At 40.8% G+C, this 11,628-nt stretch overlaps 1 protein-coding gene across 2 annotated transcripts in view; it reads right to left on the bottom strand.

Annotated features, from left to right (window-relative positions):
* The window catches only part of FBXL13 (F-box and leucine rich repeat protein 13), a 226,515-nt gene that overhangs the window by 197,948 nt on the left and 16,939 nt on the right, over nucleotides 1-11,628 (bottom strand). For both annotated transcript variants that reach the window (XM_019655131.1, XM_019655130.1), the window contains exons 2-3: nucleotides 1,362-1,465; nucleotides 227-317 (exon numbers count right to left, since the gene is read on the bottom strand). In XM_019655131.1, the coding sequence (XP_019510676.1) occupies nucleotides 227-317; nucleotides 1,362-1,465 (195 nt within the window). The remainder of the gene's footprint in view (nucleotides 1-226; nucleotides 318-1,361; nucleotides 1,466-11,628) is intronic.

Below are 11,628 nucleotides of genomic sequence, written 5' to 3'. Positions count from 1 at the left end.
TGTGTGTGTGTGTGCGTGTGTGTGTGTGTGTGTGTGCGTGTGTGTGTGCGCGCGCGTGTGTGTGTGTGTGTGTGTGCGTGTGTGTGTGTACGTGATGTTCCATCACTTTTCGGAGCGCCCTCAATTGCAAAATCAGACTGATCTCATAAAATCTAAAGTCTGTCTGAGAACATCCATCAAAACTTAAGATGTACTATGTTTAAAATGCTTGATTACTAATACTTACCAGCTGATCATCCAGTCCAAAAAGTTGATCCAAGTAAGTTTCGGATAATCTCCGAATTTTTGGTTTCATTGATGGATCAATGCACATATCCCTGTAATAAAATCATAAAACACATTCAAAAATTAATTTCATTTCATAGTAGTTAGTTCCATAATTAAATCACTGGTTCTTTGGGTGAAGTGTAAGGGAGGGGAAGGAAGAGACATGTCCCCTTGGAAGAAGCACATCAGAATCACCAGGAGGGCTTTTTCAAACTAGCCCCCCTCAAGATTTTGCTGTGCTCCCAAAGAGGGCATGCCTCCCTTTCCTCATCTCCAACTTGAAATAAAGTGCCTATGAGCCCATAGTATAGTATTGGTGACAGTGCACAATATGAGCTCTGACAATTAAGTTCACAAACTCACGCTAGAAAAAGTGCTATATACCTCATTGCTGAATATCACTACAGTCACCTTCTAAATACTCCTCTTGGAAAGCTATGCACCGACGCCAGTGCCTAGTCCACCCTTCAAAGCAATTTTGGAACTCTTTTTCTGGAATGGACATCAGAGTTGTCATCATGTTGCCCTTGATGTCCTGAATGTCATCAAAATATCTTCCTTTCAATACTTCCTTTATCTTTGGGTAAAGAAAGAAGTCATTGGGGGCCAGATCAGGTGAGTAGGGAGGGTGTTCCAATACAGTTGTTTGTTTACTGGCTAAAAACTCCCTCACAGTGTCATGTGAGCTGGTGCATTGTCATGATGCAAGAGCCATGAATGGTTGGCAAAAAGTTCAGGTCGTCTAACTTTTTCACGCAGCCTCTTCAGCACTCCCAAATAGTAAATTTGGTTAACTGTTTGCCTAGTTGGTACAAATTCATAATGATTAATCCCTCTGATCTCAAGTAGGTTAGCAACATCATTGCAATAAGTTCATGAACTTAATTGTCAGACCTACTTTCATACATAATTCCTAAGTTGAAAACAAGTGGGAAAATTCTCCCATCAAAGTCTTTGGGGCTTAAACGTCTATGAAAGGATTCTTTAACAATCTTGAGACTGGACGCATTCACTGGCAAGAACTTTTTTAATACTATACAATGAGTGTTTTACCTTCAAAATATCTTCCTATCACAAATAAAAAAACCACTCACCATAGGAGGCTTTCGAGGCCATTTTTCATTATAGTAATGATCCTTTCCTCTAAATATCTCAGAGGGTCTGGAGGACATGTAACCAGTAGGCCACACAACAGAGCCTGGGGAAAGGAAATGGAATTAATATTTCCGGATCTGCATGTTCTCACTGAACAACAAATAGACCTCATCTCACACAATTACAAAGTCAAATAAGGTCACATTTCAAATAGACATACTTTATAGATACCCCTCTATATTTATTACTGAATAAATAATAATGTTTTGCTAAATTCAAACCAAAATGCAGTTTACCTTTACTTTTTTTTTTTAATCCATCATAAATGACACAATAAAGAGTCAGTAGGGCCAGTCGAGTGGCACGTTGGTTAAGAGTTGGCTTGGGAGCACGAGCTCTGAGCAGCAGGGCCACCGGTTTGGATCCTGCATGGGCCAGTGATGCTGTGCCCTCTACAGCTAAGATGGTGAACAACAGCTCAACCTGGAGCTGGGCTGCCGTGAGTCGCCAGTGACGGCCTAGGCTGCAGTGGGGCTACAGTGGGCTGCTGTAAGCTACCATGAGTGGCCCAGAGCCAGGGTGAGCAGCCGGCAGCCAGCGTGAACTGCCATGAGCATCCATCCAATGGCCGGCGACCAATCTGCCTCAGTCGGGAAGAGCACAATGATCACAATACCAACATGGGCCAGTGAAGTGATGTCCTCCACAACCAAACTGAAGAATAAAAGGACAGCAACTTGTCTGTTCCTCTTCCCCAATTCGCCAATGCTGTTCCCTCCCCCAAATCCCCAATAAAATCTTTAAAAAAGAAAAAGGCCAGCCAAGTGGCTCAGTTGGTTAAGAGTTAGCTTAAGAGTGTAAGCTCTGAGCAACAGGGCTTCAGGTTCAATTCCCACATGGGCCAGTGACGCTGCGCCCAAGCTAAGCTGCTGCTGAGCTGCCAACAGGTGGCAGGATGGTTCAGCTGGTGAGAGCACGTGCTCCTAACAACAAGACTGCCTGTTCGATGGTGGGCTACACCCTCCCACAACTATGACTGAACTTGGCACCTTGAGCTGAGCTGGCGCCGGATAGGGCGCGCGCTCTTAACAACAAGGCTGCTGGTTCGACTCCTGCATGGGATGGTGGTTATGCCCACCTGCAAACTAAGACTGAACACAGAACCTTGAGTTTGGAGGCCACGAGCTGCTGATGGGCAGTCAGATGGCGACTGGCGCCCTCCACAACTAAGATGGAAGGAAAACAACAACTTGGCTGGTCCCCTTCCCTAATTCTCCAACACTGTTCCCCTCCCCCAATTCCCCCCACCCAAAAAAAAAAGTCAGTGCCCAGTGTTTTGCATTAGGTTAGTTCTTTGTAGTCAAATTGAAAACATAGTGGTGATTCTTTAGATCAGTGGATTTACCCTTTTAAAGTATGAGGAACTCCTTTTTAAAGTAAAAAATTCCTCAGACCCAACCACAGAAGTGATTGAGAAAATCCCCCATCAAAATCTACTGTGAACTCAAGAAGACTTTTTATTTATTTATTTATTTATTTATTTATTTATTTAAGATTATTGGGGAATTGCGGGAGGGGAACAGCGCTGGGGTATCTGGGGAAGGGGAACAGACAAGTTGCTGTCTTTTTGTTCTTCAGTCTAGTTGTGGAGGACATTGCTTCACTGGCCCTTGTTGGTATTATCATTGCGCTCTTACCGGGTGAGGCAATCACTCGCCAGCTATTGGACGGCTGCTCATGGTGGCTCACGGGCAGCTCACACTGGCTGCCGGCTGCTCACACTGGCTGCTGACCACACACGGTAGCTATGACAGCCCACTGCAGCAGGGGCTGCAGCCTACACTGTCGCTGGCAACTGTTGGCAGCCCAGCTCCGGGTCGAGCTGTTGTTCACCATCTTAGCTGTAGAGGTCAGTGTCACTGGCCCTCACGTGGGATCCGAACCGGGGCCCTGATGCTCAGAGCTGGCATCCCAAGCCAGATCTTAACCAATGTGCCACTCGACCAGCCCTCAAGAAGCCTTTTTAAAATGTATTTGTATTTTATCATTCACAACATCCACAGAGTGTGTATTTGAAAAATAGTAGCATAATTCACATAGGTGGGAAATAAAAGACTTACTCGATCTAAGAAAATGTTTCAAGTACATACACGGAACTCAGAAAGCTGCTGTTGCCTTATTTTCCTATTGAGGTTTTCCCAAAAGAAGAAACTTTGGTGAGACATACAGAATTATTTCATGTTTCTCCATTTGAGACAGAGAAGAAAGCTTATAGCACAACTCCCACATAAGCCACCTGGAATCCTCCTTAGCCATTTCTCTTTGCCTTTTGGTTCACTGACTTGAGGCGGGGTGGGATGAGGGTGGGGGCTTTCTTCGGCCTTCTTCCACATCCAGCCTATTCTTGATGGCTTTTTTTCCTACTCCTCTCTCTCTCTCTCATGAACAAAATAATTTCATCTCTTGAATCATACACAGTTCTTCCCACCTCCATGGGCCAACTGTCAGCAGATCCTTAAGTTCTCAGCAATTCTCACAGCATTCTTCCAAAACGAAGAGGTAATTTATCATGATTGAACCCTGCATGACATTCAGAGAGTGCCAAACAAATGTACACATATTTTAAAAAAGGAAAAAACTGTATTAAAATTGTAATAATATACACCGATAACAAAAGATGAATACAAGTCACGTTTGACTTCTGCAATTACAAGAGGTGCTCAAAGTGGTTACCATCAGGGTAATTTTAATACAAGTTTTTCTTTTCTTAAAATGTGTATACATTTTTTTAGCACCCTCTGTATTTCCCCCTTTGGAGTAGCTCAATGTGCCCCTCTTAATGTGCAGCCTGCAGGTTGAAAACCCAGCCCTTAAGACTATGGCAGAACGGTAAGACCTAGATGTCTCTCCCTCTCCAGCTCTTCCTGATAACCTCACCACATCGCTATTCACAGTAAGTATTCAGCCATCAGCAGACCGATTTCTTTCTTCCCCAAACCTAGATAATATAGTTGCACAGGAGATCAGTGGTTGTCACCTAGCTGTAAGCTGGATTTGAATAGTCTTCTATTACCAAAGGGCTGAAGTCTTCTATTACGCGGTGGCCAGACTTCAGGCAGCTCCCTGAACAGCTCTGATGAAAGGCCATCTGCTCTCTTGGACTTGTGTGCCTGGGTCTCCAGAGTACTGAGTTTCTGTTCTCCCTATTCCATGTCCCCTCCTCGATCCTATTCTGGCACCCAGAGGACATCTGCTTCAGAATCACCTGGGGAGTGAATTGGTCTCTGCATTTTGATTAGCTCACACTAAAGTCTGAGAACTAGTGCTATAATGGAGTTCAGCTTGAAGGTAAATTTTTAAGAAAGTTGGGATCTGAATATGAATATGAGCAATTGCTTATTTATATTCCCAAGCTCCACAGATCAGAAAAACATTTCCTGAAAAATTACCTTGCAGAAGTCAAATCAGGTTGAAAGGATAAGTCTCTGGAACACCAATAAGGGCATATGGAAAAAATGAAATATCGCACATTACGTATTACTGTGTGAACAGTGCATAGCTACATGCTAATAAGAAAGCATAGCTAGTGAATCAATAGCTTTTTTTTCCTGGTCGGTGAAAACAAAGATTACAAAACAATTGGCTTGGTCTTTATAAGCAGAGGTGAAATATGCAAACATTCCCACAAGATAAATGTTTGACTCTCAGAAACATTCATCAGGGTTTTATTATTGCTAGGCTTCTTAGTAAAAACTTACACAATCAAGGACAAGGAAGACTATGACTTAATTATCCAGACCGGCTTTCTTAAGTTTGTAAATTCACAACACAATTGTGCAATCCTCCACTTTCTTTTGGCTTTGCTTCCCTAATCTCAGTCCTCAGTATTTCTCAAATATTCTGAAAGATGTCTGGGTACTGATGACAAATGTGAGATTATCCAGAACAGTTACTTCTGCTCCTTTCCACTACTACCCATCTTTCATGGAGCAAGGTAACACAGTGGGTAGACTGGGTTTAAATCCTAGATCTGCAGTCGTCTAGCATACAACCTCTGACAAGGTACTTCTCTGCTCCTCTGTTTCCTTAACTACGAGTATACATGGAATAAAGGCACATATTCCATAGGACTATAATGAGAATTAAATGAGTTAATATATGTAAAGTACTTTGAATAGTGTCCAGCACAAAATAAGCACTCAAAAGGTAATAATCATAGCAAGCCATCATCATTATTTTTAACCATCCCACTGCTGATTAGCACCACCATTAGAGAAAAAGATTTGGACAAAAAGAAATTCAAAAATATTCCCCGTAGGGCCAGCTGAGTGGCTCAGTTGGTTAAGAGTTAGCTTAAGAGTATGAGCTCTGAGCAACAGGGCTGCAGGTTCGATTCCCACATGGGCCAGTGATGCTGTGCCTAAGCTGAGCTGCCAATAGGTGGCAGGATGGCTCAGCTGGTGAGAGCACGTGCTCCTAACAACAAGACTGCCTGTTTGATGGTGGGCTATGCCTGCCTGCAACTAAGACTGAACTTGGCACCTTGAGCTGAGCTGCGACCCAGATGGCTCAGTGGATAGAGTATGAGCTGTTAACAAGACTGCCAGTTTGACTCCCACATGGGATGGTGGCTACGCCCACCTGCAACTAAGATTGAACACAGCACCTTGAGCTTAGAGACCACGAGCTGCCAATGGGCAGCCAGATGGCGACTGGCGCCCTCCGCAACTAAGATAGAAGAACAACAACTTAGCTGGTCCCCCTCCCCAATTCTCCAGCACTGCTCCCCTCCCCGAAGTCCCTAATTAATTAAAGAAAAAAAGCTATCCTAGTTTAAAATACATTATATATATATATATATATATATATATATATATATATATATATATATATATATTCCCCATAGCATTCAAAGGCCAGTGTGATGACAGAGAAAGTAAGACTAACTTTATACCAAGTATAATGGAAGAGATCTGGACAAATGCATTTCGGGGGAAATGGTTAGGAGAAAGAACTTGATAGCACAATGGTTTAAATATAAATAGCGAGACAGTAACTGTCTGTTATAACTATGTGTAGATACTAGACACTTAAGAGAGCAAACCTTATTTATCTTTTTAGATACTCAGATGAACATACTGAAATATACTAAGGACCTAACTAGCGATACAGAAAATGATTGCTCTCTGAGTGTAGAGATAAAAGTGATTACCAAATGCTTGTGGGGCCCTTAATAGTTGGAGAAACTTCCAAGTGGCAAGGAGAGGACAGGGGGCTTATAGGTAGGGAGGGTCTTTCTCTGGGTTAGTGCAAAGCCTCGGGGGGCACAGACCAATTTGGCTGGAGTAAAGGATGACTGCAAGAGAGAAGCAGACAGAGCCACTCTGTGAAGAAGCCAGAATTCTTCACCAGGACCTGGGACTGGGTCCTCCTCCAGACCCAACAGGTCATTCATGATCAAACCCCGGCAAGTTCAATCACACAACCAAGGGTCGCAGATGGCCATAATCAGAGAGTCACAGTTCAGTTTGTTTCCAAGATCCCACTAGGATGACCTTGACTTTTAGAGTGTATAGTCTTCCTTCTGGATTTCACAGATGAGGCAAAGAAGGGCCAGGTGATTCACAAAGCCAGAAGGTTTTTAAGCTACAAACCCAGCATTCCCCTATCACCCACACGATGTACTCACACAAAATTGTGCGCGTGTGCATCTTTCTCCAGAACTTGAAGGGTATTTTTTTACATTATCTATCTGGAAATATTTTATTCATGTGTAAACCCAGGAACATATAGTTTGTGCCTTGCTGTTTTTAGATGAAAATGCATTTTAAAATGCAATGTAAGAATCATATAGTTACAGAAACCCCTTTACTTAGAAACAGGTTTAAGTTCCTAAACACTGTTCAAAGTCCCTTCTACCTCCCTACCTTCCCCAACCCCTAAAACAAGTCCAAAGTGACATCTCACAGGTGTTTGCCATCCCCATGAGCGTAGAGATGGAGTTGGCATGCTGTTGTTCTAGGGGATAACCTAATTTGTTTCTATGGAAGTTTAAAAATTTGAAAATTAAGGGGCTTCTGTGTCTTGTCAATATTTAAATAGAGGGTGCCAAATTTTTAGTTTACAAACTCTATAACTGAAAGTATCCTAAAGATTGTTGAAAAGGGCCAGCTGGCTTCAGTCATTCAGAACGGGCCTCCGGGAGAGGAAGACGCCCCTCAGGGCCAGAACTGGAGGAATGTTAAGGCAGACTGGACAGGTGAGAAGACGTAGTCTCTATGGGGTGACACAAAACAACAGATTCTAATACCTGCTGGATTGTGCCTGCCCCAAAGGGAAAGCAATCACCAGCCATCAAATCCCTAGATAAGTGAATTGTTACTGATGAGACCATAAAGCATATCTTTTTGGTTAAGTGTCCCATGGGTTTGCCTCTAGAACTGTATCCGTGAATTGGTTGGCTGGGCTGAGAGAACTCAGCATATAATCACCCACAGGAGAAGTCACAACTGCCTAGCCCCAAGGTCCAGCAAAATGGGTTTGACCAGCTCCTTCTCTCCTACATTGGGCAGTGGTCCTTTGTTCACTTACTCAGTGATTCCTGATTCTTGCATCTCTGGTAAATATTTGCAGCAATTAGTCCCTAAAAAACCAAAACACCGCAATAATAGAGTCTACGTGACTTAGAGGTAAATACAATACTTTAAAAATACAGATTAGAAACGTGATTATAAAAGAAACATAAAGCATAAAAACTGCATAAAAGTCATAAAAATTTTTTAAAGTACTTATTTCTAAAAATAGAAAAACAGCAAAAAAAAAATCATGATTTGTAATTTAAATACGCCCTCTGCTGGACAACTAGTTTTGCAAACTCTTGATCTTTAGATGTTAAGCCTAAATCTGAGCTAACAATTTGATGAGTGCTTTTCCACTCTCAGATACAATTGCTATGCATAGCTGCTTAACAATTTTGTAGACCCTATACACATAATATCTCACCCATCTTTGGTCCCCACAAGGCAGACATTGTGCTGACTTCTGCCTAGAAAGAAGTCAGAAAATTGAGGAACACATTTCTAAATTTTTTGTTTTTGTTTTTTTTAGCTGAGCCATTCTGCAACCTGTTGGCGACTCAGTGGCAGCTCAGTTCGGGCCATGACTCAAACCGGCGACCCTGTTGCTCAGAGCTCACACTTTTGAGCAAGCCCTTAATCAACTGAGCTACTCGGTCGGCCCCTAAATATTTTTGATAACCTTCTGTCTGAAATTCTACCACAGGGTTTCATTGTTTGGGCTCCCATATTAATGGTATACGTATTTTAAAATAGAAATGGCTTTTGGAAAGAATATCTCCAAGGAAGAAGATTCCAACAGTGGTGAAATGAGTATCACAGAATTCTCAGAGAGAGAAATGATGAATATATTGGGTTGTCGGAAAAGTCATGATGCATGTTTGCGACAGATGGCACTAGAGTCATTTGCATCTACGTTATTGCTATGTCACTTGACAGCTGACAGTTCTAGCTTCATTCTTAAAAAAAATTGAGCGATTTGGTTGAGTTTTGGAGATTTTACAACAAGTTGAAGATGGAAGACCAAACTGTGTGTTTTTGCCATATTTTACTGTTTTACTTACATAAAGGGAAGAATATGCATCAAGCTTGTGAAAAGTTTACGGTGACAATGCTACAAGAATGTCAGTGCCAACGATGGTTCACGAAATTCCCTGCTGGTGATTTTGAGCTCAACAATGCTCCTCGGTCCGGTGGGCCCACTGAGGTTGATAACGACAAAATAAAGGCATTGATTGAGTCAAACCCATGTTACACGACACGAGAGATTGCAGAAACATTGAACATCCATCATTCAAGCATTCATGACCACCTGAAGAAGCTGGGATACGTAAGCAAGCTCGATATTTGGGTTCCGCATGAACTCAAAGAAGTTCATTTGACGGCGCATATAAACATCTGCAATATGCTCATTAAACATGAGGAAAACGATCTTTTTTTGAAGCAACTGATAACTGGTGATGAGAAGTGGGTTGTTTACAACAATGTGGTGTGCAAATTGTCTTGGTCCAGACGTGATGATTCGCCTCAAACAACATCGAAAGCAGACATTCATCAGAGGAAAATTATGCTCTCAGTGTGGTGGGATTTTAAAGGTGTCGTGTTTGTGTTTTTCGAGCTCCTACCAAGGAACCAAACAATCAATTCAAATGTGTACGGTTGGCAGTTGGACAGTTTGAACAAATCCATCATCCAAAAACATCCAGAGCGTGTTAATTGTAAAGGAGTTGTGTTCTATCGCGACAACGCAAGAGCACACACAAGTTTGATCACCCGTCAAAAATTATTGGAGCTTGGATGGGATGTGTTGCCACACCCACCATACTCATCTGACCTTGCGCCGTCAGACTTCCATTTGTTTCACTCTCTTCAAAACTCCTTGTGTGGTATAACGTTCAATTCAGATGAGGCTGTAAATCAGCGCCTTGTTCAGTGTTTCTCAAATAAAGACAGGTCCTTCTATGAACGAGGAATTATGGAAGCTCACTGAAAGATGGCAAAAGGTTATTGAACAAATGGGCAATATATTATTGATCTTTGTTTTTTAAATAAATAAATGACCTTTGAAAAACATAGGCAAAATATGTCATGACTTTTCTGACAACCCAATATATTATGAGAGTGAGGAATCAGAAGGCAAAGCTCAGTTTTCCCACAATTCTACTAAATGAATGCTTTGAGTGTCTACATGTAGAATTAAAAAAACAAAACAAAAAAACTTTGAATTTCTAAGTTTTTAGAACTGAATCTTTAAATAATGTAGAGAGTTAAGTATTTTCTTGCCTAACTTTCCAAGTATTTGATCATTTAGTTCATTCTTTTCAAGTCTAAAATTAAAGTTTAAAAAAATGCTTGACTCCAAGTTCTAAAAAAAAAGGCAATCCTATAACTATGTTTGTATCTTTGGTATAAACAATACATCTAGATTACATGAAAGTCACACCAGATACTGACGGTCTATGAGGGAAAAGAGTAGGTTGCCATAACGCTGAAAACATGAAGGAAGAGATTATTTCTTGACAGTGATTGATAGTGATTGAACACAGTAGTTTCAAATTCATTTTTTAAATCGAAAAAAAAATCTTTAAAAAACTCAAACTCATGGGAATCCAAAATATAACCCAGATAAAAGCAGAGTTGCTCTCGGGTATTGCAAGATGAGTATAAATGGAAGAAGCAAAGCTTTCTTCCTCCCAATGAGGAAGAGTGAGTGGGTTTTGTGAAGGTGCCAGCTGGGACAGAGGCTGGCACACCTAGGAAACATGATGTCCAGGAGACCTCAGCTGTGTGGCCAGAGGCAATAGACTCTCATCCCCAGGAAGCCAGACACAGGCCTGCAACCCAGCTAGCCAGCTGGCTACGCAGGATGAGAAACCAGTGTTTCCCAGCAGTGAATGCTTTTATGCTTCCTGTGTTTTCTTTGTTTATTCCTTTCTAACTCTCCATCGATGAAGTTTATTTGGTAATAGTATGAGAAATAAAAAATGGAAGCATTTTTTTCCCTACACTTAAGCCAGTATTTCATTATTTTGTTTGAATATATAAACATTTTCTTTTTGATTATAAAAATATTATATGCTCTATGTAATTTGAAAAATTCAGAAAAAATGCAAAGAGAATAAGTGTCAACCATCACACTGCCAACAAGAAATAACTGCTAATAATAAATTTCATTTCAGTCTTTCCTCAATGTGTATATTTTTTACAAAATTAAAATAAAGATCGATCATACTGTATAGTTTTGTATCTCTTCTTTTTTTCTGGCTAATCATTATAAACATTTTTCCATGTCCACAAAAAATTCTTCAAAATATTATGTATTGAGCTTGGTTGATAATCTATTACAAAAAAATAGTACCATAATTGTCTAACAATTTGGTTGTGTCTGTTTCCCATTATTAAAATTTCCATGATGTACACATTATCACTACTAATGATGAAATGTACTCATCTTCATCTCTGTTTCTTTAGGACAGATATCTATAACAATGTAAAGTCAAAAGGTATATTTTAAAGGTCTTCATACATATTTCAAAATTGCTTTCTAAAAAGTATTGTCAATTTATACTCTCATTAGCAGCCAAAAGGAGTGTCTGTCTGTCCATTTCACTTGCCAACACGGAGAATTATAAAATTTTTATTTTTGCTGATTTAATGGGTGAAAAATAGTAATTCATTTTCATCTGCATTT

Source organism: Hipposideros armiger, unplaced genomic scaffold (genome assembly GCF_001890085.2).
Source record: "Hipposideros armiger isolate ML-2016 unplaced genomic scaffold, ASM189008v1 scaffold_236, whole genome shotgun sequence".
In the NCBI taxonomy this organism is placed as follows: domain Eukaryota; kingdom Metazoa; phylum Chordata; class Mammalia; order Chiroptera; family Hipposideridae; genus Hipposideros; species Hipposideros armiger.
The sequence above is the reverse complement of the archived record's forward strand: the minus strand, read 5'-3'. Positions and strand labels throughout refer to the sequence as shown.